The 23,804-nt window shown below is 45.0% G+C and overlaps 1 protein-coding gene across 7 annotated transcripts in view; it reads left to right on the plus strand.

Annotated features, from left to right (window-relative positions):
* Positions 1–23,804, plus strand: part of cep170aa (centrosomal protein 170Aa) — a 63,074-nt gene that overhangs the window by 31,297 nt on the left and 7,973 nt on the right. For 4 of the 7 annotated variants that reach the window (XM_084077291.1, XM_084077294.1, XM_084077292.1 and 1 more), the window contains exons 9-17: positions 2,148–2,327; positions 2,823–3,125; positions 11,499–11,876; positions 12,313–12,614; positions 16,354–16,452; positions 17,463–17,580; positions 17,774–19,357; positions 20,379–20,429; positions 22,681–22,966. In XM_084077291.1, coding sequence (XP_083933417.1) covers positions 2,148–2,327; positions 2,823–3,125; positions 11,499–11,876; positions 12,313–12,614; positions 16,354–16,452; positions 17,463–17,580; positions 17,774–19,357; positions 20,379–20,429; positions 22,681–22,966 — 3,301 coding nt within the window. The remainder of the gene's footprint in view (positions 1–2,147; positions 2,328–2,822; positions 3,126–11,498; positions 11,877–12,312; positions 12,615–16,353; positions 16,453–17,462; positions 17,581–17,773; positions 19,358–20,378; positions 20,430–22,680; positions 22,967–23,804) is intronic. The other 3 variants (XM_084077293.1, XM_084077297.1, XM_084077296.1) reach the window with 1 other exon arrangement.

Here is a 23,804-nt window from a genome sequence, read left to right on the forward strand (position 1 = left end):
TTAGTCACATCAACGTATTTCTTTTTGCTTGTCTACCTGTGGCCCTTTGAGACAATATGTTCATTCACCGGTTGGTTCTCTTAAGCTTTGTACTTGTAATGTCACAATGCGAGTCATTGGTTGCATAAGCAAATGTTGTTTGGTATTCAAACAGTTTACACTGAAGCCCTACAGTATGTGGTCTGTAGCATACTGACTGTATGGTCCTGCATCGTTTGTCATTAATTATGTAATAGCCTACTATAGCCGTTGGCTAGTTTCACTGCTTGTTCTTCTCACGGGCTATGTGTTACCTTCTTAGCTTCTTGGCCGTTTATCCTGTTCTTTGTTGACTAGAGTTCATGCCACTTACTCCAATCTTGCACTTTCTAAGTCAGTCGGTAAGAGCGTAAATGTTAATGCTAACATAGTGCAGAAACATAAATTAACCTAAAAACCGAGAGGTGCTCATGCAAAGTTAAAAGTTTCCATGTAATTGCATTATATTGAACATTTTGGATGCATTCATGAGTCATGTACAGTAGTATCAGTATCAGTATTTCGACCGGGTTCTACCCAGACATATCATATGATTCATAGTAACGTCAGTGGAAGTTGTTACACGGGAACGGTGTTCTGCATTATCAGAAATAGGAACTGCCTCAATTCCAAATGTCGTCAGTTAAGGGAAGAAATTATGATTCAATGTAGAATTTAAGTATTTTTACTGTTATTATAGATAATAGGAAAGATATAGGATATTACTTATTGTTATTAATATAATAGGTATTATTACTATTACTTTTGAAATTATTTTGCAAATGTGAAAGTGATAAATACTTTCTGTGGTAGTTAATGGAAGATATAAATGCTTCAGTATTAATATAATACAGATCAATGAGTATAACTGAAATATTTTTCCAGTAGTGCTTGCACTCAATGCAGTGTGCCAGTGTGTTAAACACTCGCAATATATTTCATTTTATTTATTTTGACTTTGAGTGTCCATATCGCCACTCTGTTCACAGCCGTGTCGTAAATCTTCCTAAACTTGCAGAGTGGCTTAGGCTGGCGAGAGCTTATCGTGTTTCAAACATGAGTCCAAAGAGAAGTTTTAGGACAGCGTCAGCAGCTCAGCAGATAACATTGAAGTGAGGATGAGCATTTTTAATTCCGAGGCTGTCGCTCAGCGTCCGTTTCAGGCAAGATCCTGCGAAGGTCACAGTTTCCATTGATATTATTATGAGCTAAATTTCAGTCTCTGCACAGAAGGAAAAAGCACCAATATCCCGGTAACTGCTATGCACTAGTATTCAGTTTCTTTTTGTTCAGTGATTCTTTTTACCTTATGCCTCACGTGTCTTGATTTTGTTTCCCCCTAAATGTGAGCAGCTGGTTCCTCTAATTTCTGAACAGTATCATTTATCAAGTCCTGGTCCCACAAAGGCCCTGTTTTGTTAACGAGAACAGATGAGAGAATAAATGGTCCATATTGTTTATTAGCAAAATGCCCAGAGCAGATTTTAGACCGCTGCACCAGCAGCTTTTATCGTGAGTGAGTGACTGACTGACTGCATGCATGCATGCATGCGTGTGCGTGTATGTGTGTTTTTGTGTGTTTATGACGGAAAGAAATAGAAAGAGATACACAATGGTCATGTGTTTTGTCGTTTTGTTGTAGTTTAGAATAGATTGGTGTCCACTGCCATTCAAATTGAGACACTTAATTTGAAAAATGGCGAGACAGTCTCAAAGGAGACACTGATTAAATTGGCCCATATGGGGGCTGAGCTTGACCTTTCACCTTTAAGTTTAGATAATGATCCCCATTGTCCCGCTCTCCCAGTGACATTGAGATCTTAATAAGCTAATAGATGACTCCTTCATGGAATGTCCTACATACTTACTGGATTGTGTGTGTATTTACCAGTTAGATAAGTTAACAGTAACTAGGTCAAGTCCTTTATCATCGGTTGCTGCTGAAAGAACACTAATGTATATTAAAGCACCGAAGGCACATTTCTACTATGTGCAGAGTACAATCTTTATTCTTTATTCCAAAAACAAATAAGAAATACTTTTGCTGTAAACATATTTTTTTATTGAGGTGAATATTCAGAATGTTGAATACTCAACACAAACTCTCTTTCACTGTTTTGTGGTTCTAGACAGCAGAGAGGCACGGCGAGGCGAGAAAGCCAAGGAGGATAGCCTCCATGCATCCACAGGCCAAGATCCCAGCTACTTTGAGATCCCCACCAAAGAAGGCCCCGTGGCCAGCAACGGCATCCACGAGATCCCTACGAAGGACACGGAGGGCACTGGCGCTAATGCTAACTCCGCTACAGGTAAACGCTGTGTTTTACCCTGAATCTTTTCGCTCTGTTTTGAGGACATGTGAAAATCCTGACATATCACTTCCCCATGCGCTCTGCGTTGAGAGGTCGCACTCATAGGCGTGGGAAAACCTCTGATGTGATATGGAAAAATTACAAGTTTCAGTACCTTTTATGTAGAAGATTTTCCAGTGCCGTTGCAAGTAATCTCTTAAAATTCAGAACACATTGGAGCATGTTAGATAAGATTTTCATGTCCTCACAACACAACGATAGGATTGTCCTGTAATTTGCCATAAATACACCAAGATTACTGAAACAAAATAACCAAATTAGAGTAAAGGGTCGGTGTCATGGCATAAGAAAGGTTTATATTAGCGGCGAACAAATCAAACACATAGAAGACACCTCATCATGAGACCCCTTTAATTAGATGTCTTAAAAACAAAAAGAGCATCTGCTTGAATGGCGAGCACCCAGCAAATAACCCGAATCTTTCATCTGCAGCTCAAGGACACACCTCCTTCACCATAGAGTTCGAGAACACGTCGCCAGGGAAGGTCACCATCAAGGACCACGTGTCCAAGTTCTCGGCCGATCACCACCGGCCACGCTCCAAGAAGAGCGGAGCGGGCGGCAGTGGCGGAGGGAGGGACCTGACCACGCTGCAGGCCGCCATGATGGCTTCGGAGAGCAAGGTGGCTGACTGGCTGGCCCAGAACGACCCGACGCTGGTGCGCAGCGAGTCCACGGAGGAGGACAGTAAGAGCATCAAGAGCGACGTGCCCGTCCACCTCAAGAGGCTCAAAGGTGGAGGTCATTTATTCTTTCTTGGAGTGTGCACACTGGTGATGCTGAAAAAGCTCCGCTGTACAGTGGAGCTTTTTCAGCATCACCGGTGTGCAGACTCTATTCTCTTTTATGATACTTTTGCTTGTCTTGCACCTGGGCCACGGATGTGCGTGCACTACCTTCCTCATGCATTTATTCTTTCTTCTCTCACTCTTTGTCTCTGTCTGTGTCACTGTCTCTCTGGCTCCATTTTCAGTGTCTTTAGCCCCATGCGGACAGGATCAGATCCCGAAAGAAGTCTTGAGATATAATTATTAACAAGACTGTCATTTCATGTTCCCATTCGACTAGTTTCTCGACAATATTATGGCGGAGAGACTAGTGACTAGCTTCCGGATCAAAATGGGGCATGCGGTAGCCAGTGGTGGTAAAAATGAAATTTAATTCACAGAATTCACAAAATCCAGACATTACATGTATCAGTCACCTAGAATTTGACCGAAAACTGCTGGTAATTCACTTGTTAATTTTCACAGAGGTCGGGGGTGAAAATCACAGAACCAGATGGAATTATTTACTCAGTGCTATTAATCTGTATCAGAATCTGATAGACAAAGCTAACTTATCTGGAGAAGCTAATCCCGTCCGAATGGTCTATCTCTCTCTCTCTCTCTCTTTCTCTTTCTCTCTCTCTCTCTCTCTCTCTCTCTCTCTCTCTCTCTCTCTCTCTCTCTCTCTCTCTCTCTTCCATCCACTCATCTTTCCATCCACAAAGTCATCTAATTTCTCTCCACTTCTCTTACTATTTCTGTTCTTCCTCTTTTGTCCTCTACCCTTCTCTTTTTATCTCTCACACACGCACAGCGCACGCATGCTGTCACGTGCGCACGCGTACACACACACACACACACACACACACACACACACACACACACACACACACACACACACACACACAGAGATTGTAAATTGATACAGTAAAAAGGCTCTTGTTTACACGCTCTGCAGCACTGTTACTCTCCTGTGACTCTGTTGCTCTCCTGTGGCTTATTGAATCACAAGTATCATCACATTGTGGCGGAAAGACGCTTCATCATTGCAATATCTCAGTCCATCCCGTACTCTTCCATTTCTTGTACCTGAGTAATATCTCAAGAACAGATTCTGCTCTCCGCTTGAATCTGTCGGGGGGGTTCGTCATAACGTGTACGCACTGGCCTACAAGTGGGCGTGCCTTCAGATCAGGAAGCAGGCCCGCTTTAGTCAATCAAATGTAGTGGGCGGGATTTACTGTCTGCTCTCGCTTCCCACTGAAAGCAAAGCGAAACTCATTTAACAATAGCGTCCTCTGAGATATTCACATTTTAACTTGCTCTTTCATCATAGAAACAAGTGGGCTTATAACCAAAACGATCCATGTTCTCTGGGTGAAGTGGTGTTAGAGTTCCGTGTAGAAATATTGTTAGTGGGAATGAAAAGCACCACCGGAAGTGGAGTGCTGAGGGCAGACCAAAAACCCTGGTTTCCTTGCGCACATTTAGCTCCCCCAGAGCCAAGTGAAAGAGTAAAAAACAGCAGAGGGCGCTGATTTTCCTTTTTATTTGGCGATGGGTTCCCAGATTGGTACCTGAGTAGCCGTTTCTTTTGTCAGTAGCCAGTTAATTTAGCAGCATTAGCTGAGCCGGAGGATTAGCAGTTCGCAGATGGGACCATTCAAACCCCAATCCCCCTCCTCTACTGATCTGACAGCCAGTTGCGAGGCTTAGCTGAGAGCAGACTTAATATTCAGGGTTCCTACAGAAAGTCATAAGTTGTCTTCAGTTGTGTTGTCTCATTTCCACGCCTTAAAAAGACTAAAATGCAGTTACATTGTGTGTTTGACCGGGAAAGCATCTGTGTCATTTCAGATTTTAACCATTATTTTATACTTTGGCTATTCAAAAATAGCAGATATACAAGCTCATAGCATGTCACTTTGTGCCATGCTATGAGGTTTTAGATCTTTATATATATATATATATATATATATATATATATATATATATGTATATGTATATGTATATGTATATATATATATATAAAAAATGTTTACTTAAATCTTTGGTTCTGGGGGTCCCTGGAACAAAATATTTTGAGATAGGAGTCCGCGGCCAAATTAAAAAGTTTGAGCACCACTGATATAGCGACATAGGTTTTTCAGAAAACTGTTAGGATTTAGATTTTTCTTTTTTGAATCGGCCTCAGGTCTCATGCAACATGCTTATGTTACATCAATATTGGTGAGATATACTGTAGATGTTTGTGTGGCACTAGACAACTTCCATTAAGGGTAATATAAAATGAATACAGTCATTTCACTTTTCTAAAGGCCAGTCCGCACCAATGCAACTCCTTGCAACTCCTTGCAACTGGTCAGTCCACATCGCTGCAACGGTCTCTAAAACGGTTTAGTTGCAAGGAGGCCTTAAAACTCACTATAATGACAACAATTGTTTTTATATATTGGAAGAATGCACTTTGTTCGCAGTCTTTGTTATGCTAAGTAAATATGATTGAATGGAATCACTACTTCCGGGTCCTTGATCACATGAATTCAGTAAATTCTGCTTTCTGATCCCTAGTTTGCATCCCAAGTTATAAATATACTGTACCAGTTCACGCAGACTTACTGCATGTTCTCAGTCATTGGTCCTTTCATTCTAGCTATTATTATTTAAAATGGTCTTAAATGTAACTTGCTGAAACATTCACACTCCAGTCATGCTGAGATTATCTAACGAGTAACTATCCATGCCCATTTTGTGGGCAATGGACGGAGACGCCAAGGGAGACGCCAAGTGACGGAGAGAGAGCAGATTTGATTGGGATAAATCATCTCTGCTGTGGTTTTGGGTGCCAGAGGTACCCCTTGGGTACCTGTGAAACGACTCAAGCTGCTCTAAATACATGCATGCTTCTCTGTTCCACATTGTTCCCTTTACTGCGTGCCTGGTACAGTAGCTGCCAAGTGCTGAGCAGGCTGCTTCTGCCAGGAGCTCCTATGGGCTAGGTGCTGGGCTATAGGTGGGGAATACATGCTGCAGGTAGTACGGATGAGGGAGAAAGTGGAGTGAGGTGAGGCTAGGAGGTTCATTAATGAAATAGGGGACAATTTATGATGACAGGGGCCGTACGTGTGTGTGTGTGTGTGTGTGTGTGTGTGTGTGTGTGTGTGTGTGTGTGTGTGCGTGTGTGCGTGTGTGCGTGAGTGTGTGCAGCTGCACTTGATGAAAATGGAAATCTATGAGGTGGCAGCGAAGGGGAGGGAAGCCAATTCATTAGTTGGACTTACTGCTACATGTTTGTCAGCTGTGTGACTGGCGTGCTGACTAGATGGCCGGCCTAATGGATGGGACTTACTGACTATCATGTGTGTGTATATGTGTGGCTGACTGATTGACTTGCTGACTGACAGACAATGCAGTCTTTCCACATCGTAGGTGTGGCTTGTGAGCTGTGTTGGGCTACTGTTGAACTCTGGACACCATGAGCTGGATTTTTCAGTGGCTGAAGAAGAGAGGGAAACCACAGAGTGGCCAGAAGGGTCGGTAATGGAACATTAGTTTTGGCGAGGGTTCACTCTACCAAGAGCTGCACAGAGGGAGGGAGGGAGGTAGGGAAGGAAGAAAAGACAGGTGTGCAATGAGTGAGTAGGAGGAGGAAAAAGAATCGAGGAAGTGAGAGGGGGAGAGAGAGAGAGAGAGGGAGAAAGGGGCGAGGTGTAAGAGAGAGCTTATTCAGTGATATGCGTTGTGGCTGCAGTGAGAATTGTCCTGATAAGCCAGAAAATTACATAGGGGAGGAGAGATGGAGGGAAGCAGAGAGAGAGAGAGAGAGACTGGACTTTAGTGTAGTGTGGTGTGCAGGCTACAGCATTGCCCGTAGTGACAGTAGAATAAGAATCAGACTTTACAGCAAAAGAGAGAGAGAGGAATAAAGGCAAGAAACGAGGGAGGCAGATACTTGTTTTATCCTAGAGACTGCAGAAAGGGAGGTGGGAAGAGAGAGGAGGAGAGGTTTGGGTGAGATAGTTGTTATAGAAACAAAGGCTGGCAGGAGTGAATAGAGAGAGAGAGAGAGATGGAAGAGGAGGGAAATAGAGACGAGGCAAAGCGTTGGAATTGCTACACGTACAGTAGGACTAACAGTAAGTGTGTGTGCGTGTGTGTCCGCGTGCGCGCGTGTGTGGTGTGTGTGTGAAGGCTGCAGGAGATGAGCATGCATGTGATTCGGCGGGGTGTATGTGTTAGGCATGAGTCACACGTGTGTGTGCAGTGTATGAGCGTGGCATGTGTGTGCTCTGTGTGTTTGAGATGTGCTCAGCGATGATGATGTGCGAACGAGGAATGCAGCGTGTGTGAAAAAAAGGTGTGTCGAGCAGCACTTGATAATGAGAGAGAGAGAGAGAGAGAGAGAGAGAGAGAGAGAGAGAGAGAGAGAGAGAGAGGGAGAGGGAGAGAGATTTAGCCAGCCATAGGTGACCAATGCTTATATCTTAATTTTTCTGGTGAGTGATTTCTTGTCTACTGATTTCTACTGTCATTGTGTCAGGGTCTGGCTGTGTATTTATGTGTGTTCATACAAATACTAACAGTAATTGTAATTATGGCTGTCAGTTCTCATTCTCCCTGACAGTACGACATGATTCTGGGAGGTGTGAGGGTGGGTTCTTAGATTGCAGATTTGCCGTAGGATAAATTGCTGCAAGATTTTTGTCAGACAGATTGCATTGTGTGACCTTAATCTATTGTGCCTCGTTTAGATTCATGCATAATTTAATATTGCATATTCATTAAGGGTGAGAGAGAGGGAGGGAGAGAGAGAGTGTGTGTACAGCACATGTGTGCAGGCATGTGTGCAAGCAGGTGCTTGCTGTGTATGTGGTATGCTGATGCTTGTGTATTAAAGTCTGTGCATGCGTGGATACAGTATTTTCATAATTGTGTGTGTGTGTGTGTGTGTGTGTGTGTGTGTGTGTGTGTGTGTGTGTGTGTGTGTGTGTGTGTGTGTGTGTGTGTGTGTGTGTGTGTGTGTGTGTGTGTGTGTGTGTGTGTGTGTGTGTGTGTGCGCGCGCTTACATGCATGTTTGTGTGTGTGTGTGCGTGTGTGTGCTTACATGCATGTTTGTGTTTGTGTCTCTGCGTGCGTGTGTGTGTATGTCCAGTGTGAGTCATGGTGGGGCTAGTGGGGCAGAGCGCCGGACGTTCACAGACCCCTCTGTTCTCCTCTGACCTCCTAACGGCCTCTTTGTCTGAAGGACACAGCATGACAGCTCTGCCTCCCTCTCTCTCTCTGTCTCTCTCTCTCTCTCTCTCTCTCTCCTTCTCTCTCTCACTCTCACTCCTCTGTCTCTCTTTCGCTCTCTGTCTTTCCTTTACCACTTACATGCACAGGAGTGCATGACACAAAAGGTAGTGAGAAAGAGAGGGAGTGAATATCATGTGACAAGATGTTACTTTTTTTCCTTCTTTTTTTAGACTTAATACATATTGTGGTTCTAGTGTGACATGCTGTCACAGGACCTATAGTGGCTCGCACACAGCGTAATTAAGGATCCCAGAAGTGATGTGATCCACTAGACCAGATGGTGAAGTTTAGGTATAAAGTTAGAAAAGGTGATTGGTTAAGTTTAGACATTAGGTAAGAAATGGTTAGGTTAAGGTTAGGCGATAGGTTAGAGAGATGGTTCAGGTTAGGCAATACATTAGGTTGGTTGGTTGTGTGGTTAAAGTTAGGGTTAAGATGTTTACTGTTAGTCACATACAGTACTGTAGCAGTTACTCTGTGTCACCCATCTTCCTCCTCTATCACCAGTCCTTCTTACCAAATAATTAAAATATGTAATTTCTAAGAAAGCGGGGCTTTCAGGGTAGCACAGATATTTACTGTCAAAATATAAACAAATGCATACCGGCTAAATTCCAAACCAGGGAGAGAAGAGAGGGAAAGGTGACAATGGAGAATTTCATACCCCATTCAGTATCAGTAGTACTTGATCAGTTCCATTGTAGCCTGCTTAACCATGGACCCCTAATGCTGTCTTCTCTTCTTAACTGATCACCTCACGCTGTTAATTCTTCAACTTGGACTTCATATTATAACATCTATCCAACCTGGATGTACATTTGAATATTCTAGCCATCACTATAAGCTAAAAGACTGCTGTGAATGATGCTGCAGGTACAGCCGTGAACTAGGACAGTGCCAGAGTGCTAGTACTATTTGTCTTATTCTCCAAGGATGGTACGCCTACTATAGGAAATATCTAAATAGCATATTCTTGGCAATGATATATATTCTTCATAAGTGTGATATATTATTATATAAGAGATAGAATGGAAGGCAATATGCAGTTGCAGTAATTGGCCAGGATTTAAATCCCATGTAGCCTTGTAATGGGCCAGTGTCCGCTGGCTCATCTAAAGTCACAATAGTGTAGCTATTCTCCCCTCCTGCAGTAGGCTACCTCCGAAGCCTCTAGTGACTTACTGACCATTTGCCTTATTGACTGACTGTGGCAGTGTGACTGCTCACAGTGAAATCCTCAGCAGAAATGTAACCCCTGAGGGTGTACAAATGGAGCCAACAGCATTTTTATTCTCTCTCTGAGGACTTTTTAACCCATTAAAACCAGGAAAGTGTCATTTTAGATTTTAGCGTTGGCTATTAAAAAATAGCAGATATACAAGCACATGAAGCTTGTACATCTGCTATTTTTGAACATTTTTGAAAAATCTTGAAAGTGTTTGGGGGTCCTTGGCACCAACAAGTTTGAGAACTATGATTTAGAAGGCATTTGTAGAATCGGCCTCCGGTCTTAATGGGTTAAATGAACACTGAGGACTTTTTAATGTGAGTGCCTGGCTGTCATCCCCAGCAGCGTGCCACATCCTGAGTACCAACCCCTCCTCCTCCACCAAGTCTCTCTTGTTACTTCTCCACCAACCCCCACCCTGCCGTTTCCTACTTCCTCCTGCTCACCCCCCACTCACCCCGTCAGCTTTACCCCATTTTCTCTCTGCTTCCACCCCTCCATCGCTAAACCCCCCTTCCTCTCCCCTGCTGCTTCCCCTCCCTCCCTCCATCCCTCTCTCTCTCTCTCTCTCTCTCTCTCTCTCTCTCTCTCTGTGTCTCTATCTGCCTGTGTAGTAGGCAGGGTTGATCACATTGTGGTGGCATGTCTGGATTAGCGTGGCACACAGTCTGCGCACAGCAACGCGCCAACGCGGCATGCTAGTTGGGCTCAGACAGAGGGGCGCGTAGGGACAGGAGAAAGCCACGATGGGAAGGTAAGGTGGTTGGTTGGCCTATTTAGGAGCCATTTTGAAGTGGTGAATTAAAGCCCTATTTTATACTTTGTCTATGGTGATGGTGTTGCGTGTTATAGACGATCTGCTAAGCTCAGTAACACATTGTGAGTGTGTTGATTGGCTACTTCCATTGTTGGTAATGTTTGAACATTTTCATCTGTAATGACATGCCCAAAATTGTGATGCCAGGTTGAAAGTGGTTAAGATTAGACTTGAGTTTACAGTTGAGAAGTTAGTGTTCATTTCATGTGTTATTCTTTCTTGTCTTTGCCCTCAAAGGTGGTCTTTTTAGGATGGGTTGACTTGTCTTTATGGAACTATTTGTTCTTTGTCATGAAGCTGAATTGTGGTGCTGTAGTTTTCTAATTGATAAAGATTAAATGAAAGGCTGCTCTTTCTTCTTGTTCTGGACAGGATATACTAGATGTGGGAAATATCACCTGTCATAAAATATAATTTTATCTGGCAACATTAGTGTTGTTCTGTGATTGATAGGCTTGTTGTCTGGGAGCAGATGCTTGCTATGTTATTGCTCTTTTTTGTCCCTTTTGCCTTTCCATAATTTAGATGTATTAGTATATATGGTTTTGTTTCATTATTGTCCTTTACGCTGTTGAAAGACAGAATGAAAATAAGACATGATATTGAATTTGTTATATTGCTCATTAAAATGTATGTATATATATATATGTGTGATATTGGATAATTTCGCATATTGCTGTAATGTATGGTATACATTAGTGGTTCTCAAAGTGGGGTCCTTGGGATCTACAAGCTCACAACGAATCACATCGTGCCGTGCTGCAAGCTTGTAGACATCTGCTATTTTTGGATAATTTTGAATAATCTTGAATATTCTTAACACAAATCTTCTCTTCCGGGGGTCCCCAGCACAAAACCTTTTCAGATGGGGGTCTGCGGCCAAATACATATCAATTTTGGGGTCCTTGACTTGAAAACGTTTTAGAACCACTGCTGTAATGTACAGTAGATGGTGCATGTGACTGCAACGCTCTCTCTTTGTGTGTGTGTGCCCCAACAGGCAGCAAGCATGAGGACGGCACACAGAGCGACTCGGAGAACGGAGTGGGCCTGCGCTTTGCCGGTCGGCGCCACGCTCTGGAGGAGCGCCTGAGGGCTGCACACAGCCAGGCGGCGGGTGGAGGAGGAGGAGGAGGAGGGGCGAACGGTACGGTAGCCGGGGCCCGGGCCACAGGAGGCCCTCGCACGGCCTTCATGATCGAGTTCATCGACGAGGAGAACCCGCAGCGCAAACGCCGCTCGTACTCGTTCTCCCAGACGTCTCCCCTGGTGGTCGGAGGAGGAGGCCCCGGAGGGGAGGCGCTGTGCCCCCAGCCCCCGGCTCACCCCAAGGTGTTCAGCATCTCCACCTCGGCCACCATCAACAACGCAGACTCAGGTAACGACGCCCCGCATAGGACCGTTTCTCACTCGGCTCAATAATCAAAAAACATGGATCTACTGTATGTTGGTCCTTTTTCTTTACATTCACCCCAGAGTCAACCACATGAACCCTACCGTGACCGTTCCTATTCTGGGCATGTTATAAAAGGCGAACATTCGTCAAAAATAGACAAACATTCAGTGAAAATAGATCTACGACATGTAGATATGCTGTTTTTAGCTAAGAGATTTGGTGTGGACAGAAAAAGGAGGGAGCCAAGGATAGAGCCCTGGGGGACCCTGATCAACAATGCTGTTGATCAGGGTCAAGTATTTCTTCCTTATAAACTTTGAACCCTATTTTAAGTCATAGAAAAAATGGGTTAGATACATAGCAGCTGCTTTGCTTTTAGTCTTTCTTCTAACATGTATCTTGCCTGGGTTCTTTGTAGGTAAGGGTCCGGCCCCGATATCAGCCACTGTGACTGCAGGCGCTCCCACGGCCGCCCGCGCGCTCCTCAAGCAGAGATCCGAAGACCAGAGCATCGGCCAGAGTTCGGCGGCCAGCACGGGGCTCCAGACGGGCAGCCCCTGCAGCCTCACCAGCCCCATCGAGGAGGCGTCTTCGGGCGGGGGGAACGGAACGACAACCAGGGGAGAGGCGGAGGATGACCGAAGCGACAAGGGGACGTACACCATCGAACTGGAGAACAGAAATCCAGAGGAGGAGGAGGCCAGGCGCATGATAGACAAGGTGGGAGAGGTCGTACACATTTTTATAGGCTACAGCAGAGTCTGATAGAAGTGTACCCCTCCATGTTAGAAATGATTAGCCTGGAATCCAGACTGATTGCTACATTCAGCGTTTTTTTCTCTCACTTCACTTCACAGTCTGGTAAGCCCCCTATCACAGTCTGGTAAGCCCCCTATCTCCATGCACAAACGGGAGAAAACGGCCCGCAGTTTCTGATTGGTCTGTGGGGGGCGGGGTGGGACCAGTGTTTTCCAATGTAAAACTCGAGTCACTTCCTGACTTCCCTACGTAATTGAAATACGAGTCAAATAGGACCATGGCCAGAATGAGCAGCGAAGTGAGAAAAAGACGAAAGTAGCGAATCAGTTTGGATTCCAGGCTAAGAAATGATTAAATACTGGCATTAACTCACGTTTAAACCAGAGAACAATGTGAGAACTATGCTAATTCTCCAGGGTGCAGAATCGTGTGGTGATCTACCTTAATGTTTGGCAACCCATGGTTCAGAACCCAGAAGTGAGTTGTGAGATGTCTTGATATGGATAAAGAACATCCATAACCACATAAAACCTAGCGTCCTTATTCTGGGGGGCGAACATTCACAAGCCGGTGTACAATGTACGCAATGGGTTGTGAGCTTAGAAATCCACTATTTTTGGCAAATAGATTTGGTGTTGAGGGAAGAATACAGAGCCCTGGGACACCCCGGTCAACTAAGTATATAGGGTTTCAGTGGTTAATAGAGTATAAACATTGGAGTGTGGCTTGTGTGTAGACTTGCACAACTTCCTCAGTGTACTGTACCACTCAGTATTTATGTTTTAGCTGCATATCAGGGCTGTTGTCGATGGAACATATGCAACTAATTCAACCTCAATCAATGTGCATCTCCTTCTCATGTCAAAGGCACTTGAAATCGCATTTGAAGATCCGCCATTCTCTGCCAGGGTCTTCTTGTGTAAATAATAGATTTAGATTTTGAGTGAGGAGTAATTCAAACCATATGAGCATTGAGCATTTCGATCATTATTTTGTTATACTCATGGAATAGCATGTGGAAATGCACAAGCAGCCACTTAAATGTCCTGCAAAAGAGAGAAAGAGTGATGACTTTAACTCCCCGCCTCTGATGAAAAGCAATTTGGTTTCAACTCTGCTCTGCATCACAACCAGTCACCTCCAATTCCTTTTGACGCTCCTGCCCTGAGAATCACTGCGGAAGCCTGATGTCCTGATCTGAACCACATTGCAGTGCATACATTATTGTAGCTATTGTTGTATTTGGTAGATGAACAGGAAAGTTATTTGGAAAAGCAATTTCAGTATTTTTTAGGCTCTGGTGGGAATTGATCGCAGTTCAATTCACCTTTAATAGGTAATACACGTGTATGACATTTTTATTGATTTAAAACTAGAAGCGCAGTGAAGTGGATTCTTGGATTCTTACAGTACCTCATACACAGTTAAATCCAGTGTTAATTTATCCATTTGTAACTCTTGAGGTTGTACAGATGTAACGACCATTTGAGCTGCATTGATAATTTTGTACACTCTCAGAGTTAAATTAACACGTGGGATTTTACAGTCTATGTAACACATTGAGCTAACCTCTGTTTTTTAATTTTTGTTAAAGTGTGTGGGAGAGTTACAATAAGCAAAAAAGCAGCTAGAACAAGTTCAATCCTCCCTATATTACTCCTATATTACCTGCTACGTTGGCACTTTCAGGACTAGCAAGTCTCCTGGGAGCCCATTGTTTTTTAACCACTAAACCAAGCTATCCCGCCCGGGGTTGGATTCCTTGACCACCGCCACTCCATCCTCTGACAAACCCACCAGCAAATCTAATGCTTCTCTAATAGCCCTGGGAGAGTTGCTCCATCGAACACTGCCCTCTTTTATTAAACAACACTCCAGGGAGCCTGAAAAAGCCACCAACCCATTCCGCGCCCACAGTCAGCCAAACATGTCTTCGAAGGGGCAGGGCAATGAGACAAGCGAGAAGCAGTTATAATGCTTGGTTAAGGAAGCCATATTGACTTTTAATATTTTTTTTGTTTCTTAAATACCCATGTCAAAAGTGACTTGCAGTAAGTGAAAATTACTGAGTTAACAGAAGAAAATGTAATCTAGCCATAAAGAAATGCACCAAAAGCAGTTTTGTAATTTTTATTGAAAGTAGCTAGCTGATATATTGCACTTTTACCTTAGTGCTAGGTATGCTCTTAGTTGCTTGTTTTAGAAGAGAATGCACTTAAGACTTCTGGTGATTAGTAGTTTTCTTGCCTACCTATGTTGAATGCACTTATTGTAAGTCGCTTTGGATAAAAGGGTCTGCTAAATGACTGTAATGTAATGTAATTATTAACACAACTAATCAGAGACATGTTATGCTTAATGTATGCCTAGTTGTGCGCTTGTGTTGCGTGCCAGAAATAGCAGATCTACAAGCTCACAATGTGTTGCATAGCAATGTGTTGTGAGCTTGTAGATATTGTAGCTATTGTAGCTATTTTCGGCCCATGACGCCGGCACGCAATTTATATACATCTGTAAAGGCTTTAGTGGAGGGCATCTTGGTACGTTTCCGGAAGCCCATTTGCAGCCAATGAAGATGTTTAGGCAGATATAAGTCTCACTTAAATGTCTACCAAACTGTGTGTTTAAGAGGCACACAGCCCTATAGAAGGTTCAGTAAAGCAGCAGGTTGTACTTCAGTCGGTTTTACTGCATTCTAAACTACATGTGTTGTTATGCTAATAGCTGTAATTAGCTGACACTCTAATTGGCACTCGGCCTTCAGTCTGGCTCTCGCTTGCTTCCGCACTCTCGTTTTGTTCTTTTAAATGAGCATTGTGTGTGTGTGTGTGTGTGTGTGTGTGTGTGTGTGTGTGTGTGTGTGTGTGTGTGTGTGTGTGTGTGTGTGTGTGTGTGTGTGTGTGTGTGTGTGTGTGTGTGTGTGTGTGTGTGTGTGTGTGTGTGTGTGTGTGTGTGTGTGTGTGTGTGTTTCTTTCATGTAAACATTATTGTGTTTTCAGGTTGCCATGGCACTTACCTATCATGTACCATGCAGCACTTGAATTACAGAGAGAGAGAGAGAGAGAGTGTGTGTGTTTGCTAGCTTTCGGGGAATGATTCTATGATTACATGGGTTTATGTGATGAGGGCATCATGCCATTTAATCAGACATCTTTTCATGACAAAAGGACTGTCAGGACTGGTGGTTTTGCTCTTGGCCTCCGTCAAGGACTGTTGTGCTGCAGTACTTGAAGCGCTGCAACACATACTAATGTGGTGGTTATCTGGTTTCACACACGCACGTGAACTGCTTAAACCCTATAATTATTTCACCGTACAACGAATAGAAAAAATAGCTCATTTGTAGATCTGTTATTTCCGCTATTTTAGTTGGGGTTCATTTTGGAAAATAATTTTACATATAATGACCAAAACATTGTCACCAGGTTGAAAGTACGCACGCACGCACGCACGCACGCACACGCACACGCACACGCACACACACACACACAATGGATGTCCAACTGCCAGCCCAGACACTTTAGGATTCAGAACCACTGGTTGAGATATACTGTCCGCTGCAAAACCCTGTTTCTGAGTGTTTATGAAAATCTGAGAGGGTGATAATGGGCCTACAGTAAAATAAGGGTCCTTTTATGGAGTATGATTTCCAGATAAGATGGCTTACAGTGTCACCCTGTCCTGTTGAAATGGCCCACAGGTGTTTGGAGTGGACCAGAACCAGAACCCAGACTCCTCTATACCATCTGACCTAAAGGGAGGGGGAAGAGTCAAGGAGACTGGAGACAAAACAAAGGAGGTAGGGTGGCATAACTAAAATAATCTCTGTACGGTTCCATCCATTTAATTGATGCTCTCCCAGACACACTCTCTCTCTCGTTCTCTCTTTCTCCTTGTCATTGTGCTTAACACCATCAGTCTATGACTGACTATGGACCAGGTCTATTTATGTCCATTGCATTATCTGACAAAATCTTGTTCTACATTCTATATCTCTTAACATGCCTCCATAATGTTGATTATACTCTAACTGTAGTACATGAGGGAAAAAAAGAAGCCACAAATTGATATTGCTACAAAAAAAAATAAATCAAATCAGCCAGAGCATAGATCTCTCTGTGCATCATAGTTTAGAATTTGAGGAAGATGAGTTAAGACTCATGGCCAAGCTGGCTAATGGTTCTCAGACAGTCACTCCTGCAGCTTGAACCCACCACTGCCTTGCTTTCTCAGGCGGGGAGACCAATTGAGTGACCTAGATCAGGATGAGATGAGGACAGACACGCTCTGCCCTCCAGGCAACTTCTTTTAACGTGACACACGATGCGCTATGACAGGCTTTTACTACGTGGAGTTAAAACAATGTTAGCAAAGAAAGACATTTTCACGGCTAAGTGTTCTTAATCTTTGGTCAAATGGTACTGTAATTTTTATCGTGCCTCTGTGAGCCTGATGGATGGTGAGATGGGTTGTACAATGTTCTGGTTATTAATCCTTGTGTAACGGGTTGTACAATGTTCTGGTTATTAACCCTTGTGTGACGGTGACGAGACGAGGGCAAGGCACAACAGCTGACCAAATAAGATGTTTGAATTCATTGCCATGTTTCATGAATACATAAGTGTACAACATAAATCAGGATTTTAAATCTTTCCCTAAGTCTGTCTGTTTTTTTGTAGCCTACAGTACATCCGTACACTATTCTATGCTGGGTCATTGCAACTCGTCTTCCTGCTTCCTTTTTTTACTGGTCTCACCCCACACTCTTTCTTTCTCCCCGTCCCGCCCGTCCTGCCCGTCCCGCCCCAGGCTCATGCTGGTGAGACTGGCTGGGTGTCTCAGTGGGCCAGTTTATCCGCCAATCACACCAGGACAGATCCTGAGGGCTCGGGAGCAGAAACACCCGCCTTCCTGCACAAGGAGAGAGGTACGCAGTCAGGGAAACTTGACACTTCAGAGAATGAATAGATACAATACAGCAGACAAAACGTAACAAAACGTAGCTCAATAACGGTACATGTTCATTTTGAATCTCCATACTGTCATTGGCAAATCATTTGACTGCGTTGTGCTTTGTTTTGTACATTGTTTGACGCCCATTTGTCTTCTGATGTCTCCAGAAACGGATGCATTTGAGCCGTCCGTCCCTGGTCTGAGTGACCGCAAACGCAGGACCCTCCCCCAGCTCCCGGTTGACGACCCCCGGGCCAAACCTGGTGCCAAAGCTTCGGGCCTGAGGTCCGAGATCGGGGAGAAGCAGGACACGGAGCCTCAGGAAAAGGAGAGCCACCTGGCGCACAAGGGCGACGGCGAGTCCCTGACACCCCTGGAGGACGGCGAGATGACGGGCAAACGGAAGCCAAGCTCCACCCCTCACTCCTCCCCATCCAGACCGCCTGTTCGCACCTCCGCCAGTGCCGAGCGAAAGAAGCGGTCGGAGGAGAGAAAGGCAGGGGGAGGTGTGGAGACGGGGGAGGGGAAGTCAGGGAAGCCTCTGGTGCGCCAGGGCAGCTTCACCATTGACAAGCCCAGCACCAACGTCCCCTCAGAGCTCATCCCACGCATCAACAGAGGCGGACGTGAGCGCAGTGACTCTGTGGGCAGCATGGACACAGCCACCCTGCTGAAGGACACAGAGGCCGTTATGGCCTTCCTCGAGGCCAAGCTCCGAGACGAGAGCAAACTGGATCAGAGGAGTGGCAAAACCAACGGCCAAGGTTCGGGTCCGGGCTCCGCCTACCCCCCCCGCGCCGGTTCTATTTCCCCTGAGTCGGACGTGGACACGGCCAGCACCGCCAGCCAGGTGGCCGGGGAGGCAGAGAGGAAAGCCGCCAGCGTGCTGAAGCGGCGCTCTCTAAGCAGCCTGCACCGCGAGAAGAGCAACGTGAGCACGGCGTCCAAGACTAGCGTTGTCAACTCCAGTGCCCGCGAACGCCTGGAGAGGAAGACAAAAAGCCGAACCACATCGGAGGCCACGGGCCGGTCCGACGCGCGACGAACCGTCCAGCCATCAGCGTCCGCCTCTTCCAGAGCTCGCCAGGCCTCTCTGGACCTCACCGACGACGACCAGACCTCGTCTTTCCCCATCTCCGACATCCTCTCCTCAGACCAGGAGACGTCGTACTCCGGCCCTGGCCCCGGATACGGTCTACGCGGCTCCCACATGACCACAGACGACCTCCTCCAATCCAAGCTGGACAGGTCCATCAAGACCTCCACCGGCAGCTCCTCCAAGACCAGCCGCACCCTACAGGCAGCCACGACGTCCTCCCTGGGGAAGCAGGCCTCCCTTCCTCAGCCACGGCCCACCAGGGCCTCCCTCCTCCGCCGCGCCCGGCTCGGTGACGCTTCGGACACCGACCTGGCCGACGCAGACAGGATGTCGGTAGCCTCTGAGGTGTCCACCACCAGCTCCACCTCCAAGCCCCCGTCCGGCCGGAAGGGCCCGTCCCGTCTGGACATGCTGGCCCAGCCCCGGAGGAACCGCGTGGGCTCCATCTCTGCCCGCAGCGACTCGGAGTGCATGGTGATGCGGAGCTCCACCTCCTCGCCACGCCTGTCCTCTGAGACGGCGCTGCGTCTGGGCCTGCGCTCCTCCACGCCGACGGAGAACAGGCTGACGTCCAGGATGAGGGCCAACAGCGTGTCCAAGCTGACGGAGGCCAAGAGCAAAACCACCACATCTGGATACTGCTCCCCCACAGGTGAGCAAAACGATGACCAGCTGTTGTGTCATGATCATGGTCAATGGTTCCCTCTTCCAGATTTCCAATGCTTTTTACCATAGGGTGTGACGGTCTGTGTTTAACTAATCCTAAGAGAGTTTTGTTCTAAAACTGATGAGGAGGGAGACCACTATATAATGCAACTAAGAGTTTTTTAATGCCTTCGTACTGTACCGTTACGTTTCTAGACACATGAACACTAAAAAGGCTTAAAAACATGCAGACTACTTGGCACAATATTTAGAGTAATGTCTGTTCCTCAGACGCTTTGTTACAACATAAATTATGGCCATTAACATTGCAATCGTGAATTTTGAAGCCGTATTGTGCTTCTTTTAAACTTGTATAAATTGCGTGTGTGGTAAAAAAAAAACATAATAGTTATGTTGATTTGTGGCGATTACCTTGTTGAACAAAACATATTCATAATCATCAATATCATACCAAACCAAACCAGTACTCATTCCAAACCAGTACTCATTCCAAACCAAACCAGTACTCATTCCAAACCAAACCAGTCCTCATTCCAAACCAGTTTGTCCCTTTTCCTTGTCACCATTTGATAAGAAGCAACAATGCATGGTTCTCTGGTAGCCTAAGAATAGGGAGTTAACTTCTACTTAACTACTTAAGCCTTATATTTTGTCATATGACAATGTGGTGCAGCTAAAATAGCTCATCTACAAGCTCACAACGTGTTGTGAACTTGTGGATCGGTTATTTCGTAAGAATTTTGAAACTTTTGGACAGAATATATGGCCTATACTGACATGTTAAATTAGACTTTCTTATTCAGATTAGTCAGAATCAATTATTGACACATGCCTTTGAATCATAGTATTAATACATACTGTATATATTGTGGTGTTGTGATTTCAAAGCGTTGTGGAGTGTATGTACCCTTCATTACATGACACAGTGTTTGTGTACATCATGTGTCAGTGTGTACATTTAGTTTCCATTGTGATGTGACAAACGTGTGTTGGTTTTCACCGTCCAGAGAGCCCTCAGCCTGAGCATGAGGGCGATGCTACCGAGGAAGAGCTGATGGGTACTGTACCGCTACTCTAGTGCCTTAAGAGGGCTGTGTGTGTGTGTGTGTGTGTGTGTGTGTGTGTGTGTGTGTGTGTGTGTGTGTGTGTGTGTGTGTGTGTGTGTGTGTGTGTGTGTGTGTGTGTGTGTGTGTGTGTGTGTGTGTGTGTGTGTGTGTGTGTGTGTGTGTGTGTGTGTGTGTGTGTGTGTGTGTGTGCGCGCGCGTGTGTGTTCATGTCAGACCTGGGTTACAATAATAGAACGTATTAATCTATTACCATATTTATGACCAAAGACCAAATAAAATGTATTTAGTAGTCAATGGGGAAAAGCTGAACACAAGCTGAATAGACTACTTCACAAGAGTAATACTTGATTTGTACTTAGTTGTGAGCCGGTGTCACGAACCGAAAATAGCTGATCTACATCTGCTCGGAACCTCGGAGTATAAATCAAGCATAACAGTAGCACCAATAGAGTAACCCAGGTCTGGCACGTGTGTTACAGTATTATTAACTGTGTGATCCCACCCGTCCATTCAGCCATATAACACAATGATGAAGATGACTCAAATGCTCTTCTCCAACCAATTCATTTCAGACATTTTACTTCATTTAAACTCACGAATGTGGTGTTCAGTGTAAAATCAGGGAGAGAAAGTCACATCTGGAACGATGCTCCTCCTTGTGGAGATATTTATTAGTGCCACAGAGTGTTGGTCATTTTTACATCCCATTCCCCCTTCTGAAATTTAAGTGGAGAGTGAGAGAGCATGACGTCGTCTCATCACGGTGTCTGTGGGCTACAGTAACGCAGTCACTGTGACCATTGTGAAACCCTGTAGATTAACATGTCCTGGCTCCATTCAAGGCTTTCCGCACCCTTCTCTTCTGGGACGCTTCTGTGGGCTGCCCTATAGGTGGGGTGCTTTCAGGTGGTGGGTTTATTAACCAGCAAGGTTTTATGTTGCCATTTCTTTTATGTTCAATTTTTCACTAAATATTCTTGCAGCCGTGCATGAAGAAAAATAAAACCTAACAAGCTGTGAAAAGTTTTTCAATAGTTTTGCATCACCAGCCTTGCCCACTGATGGCCATAATGCGAATGGGAAACCTCACCCTGATGGGGTGGGGTTTCCCAGCCCTGAGTATGAAGTAAGAACTTCATACTGTACAGTAGAATGACAAAATGCCTGTCATGTGAATATGGTCCATTCAGCGCCCCCCAGCATTCCTCCCTTCAGGAATAGCAAGCATGACAGAAAGAATATTTGAATAGTTGCTTTCATCAAATCATTCTGTTGTAAGACAATATCTGTGACTTTGCCTTTATTAGGCTTGTCTTGCACAGTATACAATTAACAATGCAATAACATCAAACCACAAAAACAAAAGTTAACGACTCTCCAGGCTGTTGCTTCATACAGCAGCATTTTCATTAGGTGTAAATTTGAATCCTGAAAAGAAAAATGGAAGTCCACATCACTGCAATGAAGCTCCCAGGTTGGCAATGATATTAACATCAGGTCAGACCTGATGAAGACCCATGTTGGGTTGAAACCTTGTCCTCATTAAAGTTACAGTGTGTATCCTGGGGGCTTCGTTGCAGTGTGCGGACTTCCCTTCGTTTTCATTTTAAGTCCTGTTGTCCAGCACCCGTGTATAATAAATACATTCTTTGGACGTGTGTGCTTCGCCTTGGACTCTAAACTTCTAAATTTGAATCCTTTCAGACACATCAGACCAGGGACAGTTCTCAGGACCCTCATAAACACAGACCCTGGAATCAAGCAACCAGACATGGACTAACCCAGTGGTCCAGGGACCCCCAGGGGTCCTTGAGAGGGTTCCAGGGGGTCCCCAGCTAAATGATGGATAGTTAGGAACCAAATAGAGCCTTATGGGTCTGTAACTCAGAGAGTGTACAAATGGAACCAAATGGACCCGTTAGGGTCCATTTGGTTCCATTTGTACACTCTCAGAATTAAATTAACATTGATTTTACAATAAATTTGGGTCCCAGAGATAGAAATGCCATTAAATGGGGGTCCGTAGCCTAATGCATGTCAAACTGGGGGTTCTTGAAATTAAAATGGTTGCGAATCACTGCTAGAGCCGTACAAATCTTCTCTTATGGGGGTCCCTATGACATATCTTTTCAAATGGGGGTCCGCGGGCTAATAAGTGTCAAGTTGGGGGGTCCTTGACATGAAAAAAGTTTGAGAACCACTGGACTAACCAATAAACACAGTCTCCCTTCCATCCCTCCAGTCTCCAGCAGCAGCAGGTGGAGACGGCTGCCTCCAGAGTACGGTTCCACCTCGGAAGAGGAATTCGGCTCCAACCGCAACGCCCCGAAACACGGAGGGCGCCCCCACCTGCGTCCCCACCACCCGGTCCTGCACCGCGGCTCGAGGACGGGCAGCAGCGGCGGAGGCCAGGGCGCGGCGGCCCCCGGCACGGTGACGGGCCCAGGAGGAGTGGTGATGAAGTACCGCATGAGGGAGCAGGACGAGTACATGAGAGACTGGACGGCACACAGCGAGGAGATCGCCAGGTATCCATTTACACCGATATGTCTATGCTCCTGTTGATCGGTGCTTCCAGGATTTTGTGCTCAACAATCCCCACAATAATTATTAGTTATTAGTTTGCGATTTGGCCCGATCCACACAATATTTAAGTTTAACCCATTTAAGCCAGTAAAGCATTTCGTGTCATTTTAGATTTTAGCTATTATAGCATCATACGTTTTTCAGAAAACTCTTAGGATTTATAACAGTGGTTTAGAACAGTGGTTCTCAAAAATGGCAGATATACAAGCTCACACCGCATCACTTTGTGCCGTGCTGCAAGCTTGTAGATCTGCTATTTTTGAAAAATATAGAAATTGTTTGGACATGTTTGGACTCTTCTGGGGGTAACTGGCACAAAACATTTTCAGATGCGGGCTCCGCGGCCATATATATATATATATCAATTTGGGGGTCCTTGACTACTACTGATTTAGAAGGCATTTGTAGAATCGGCCTCAGGTCTTAATGGGATAAAGTGGTCAAAAGTTCTGCAAGATTTGCCATTTCAGGCTGCAATAATCACAACAAAATCACTTTGAAATCCTGGTGGGACTGATCTGTTCAACAACTGTTTTTATTTTATTTTATTGTATTGTAGCCATCTACAAGCTCATGCATCGTGTGAGCTTGTGTTTCGCTATTGTCTAAAAGGTTTGAAAGTATAAAATAGGGCTTAAGTGGATAACAAAAGATAATTATTATAACCAAAGGTTTGTCATGCCTGTATTAGTGACTGGAGCACCCAGCTTGTGCTACTGTACCAGTGTTACTAGTATTATCTTGCCATGCTACATACAGTGCTGAAAATCCTTGAACATG

Source organism: Gymnoscopelus microlampas (genome assembly GCF_963454915.1).
Source record: "Gymnoscopelus microlampas genome assembly, chromosome: 13".
In the NCBI taxonomy this organism is placed as follows: domain Eukaryota; kingdom Metazoa; phylum Chordata; class Actinopteri; order Myctophiformes; family Myctophidae; genus Gymnoscopelus; species Gymnoscopelus microlampas.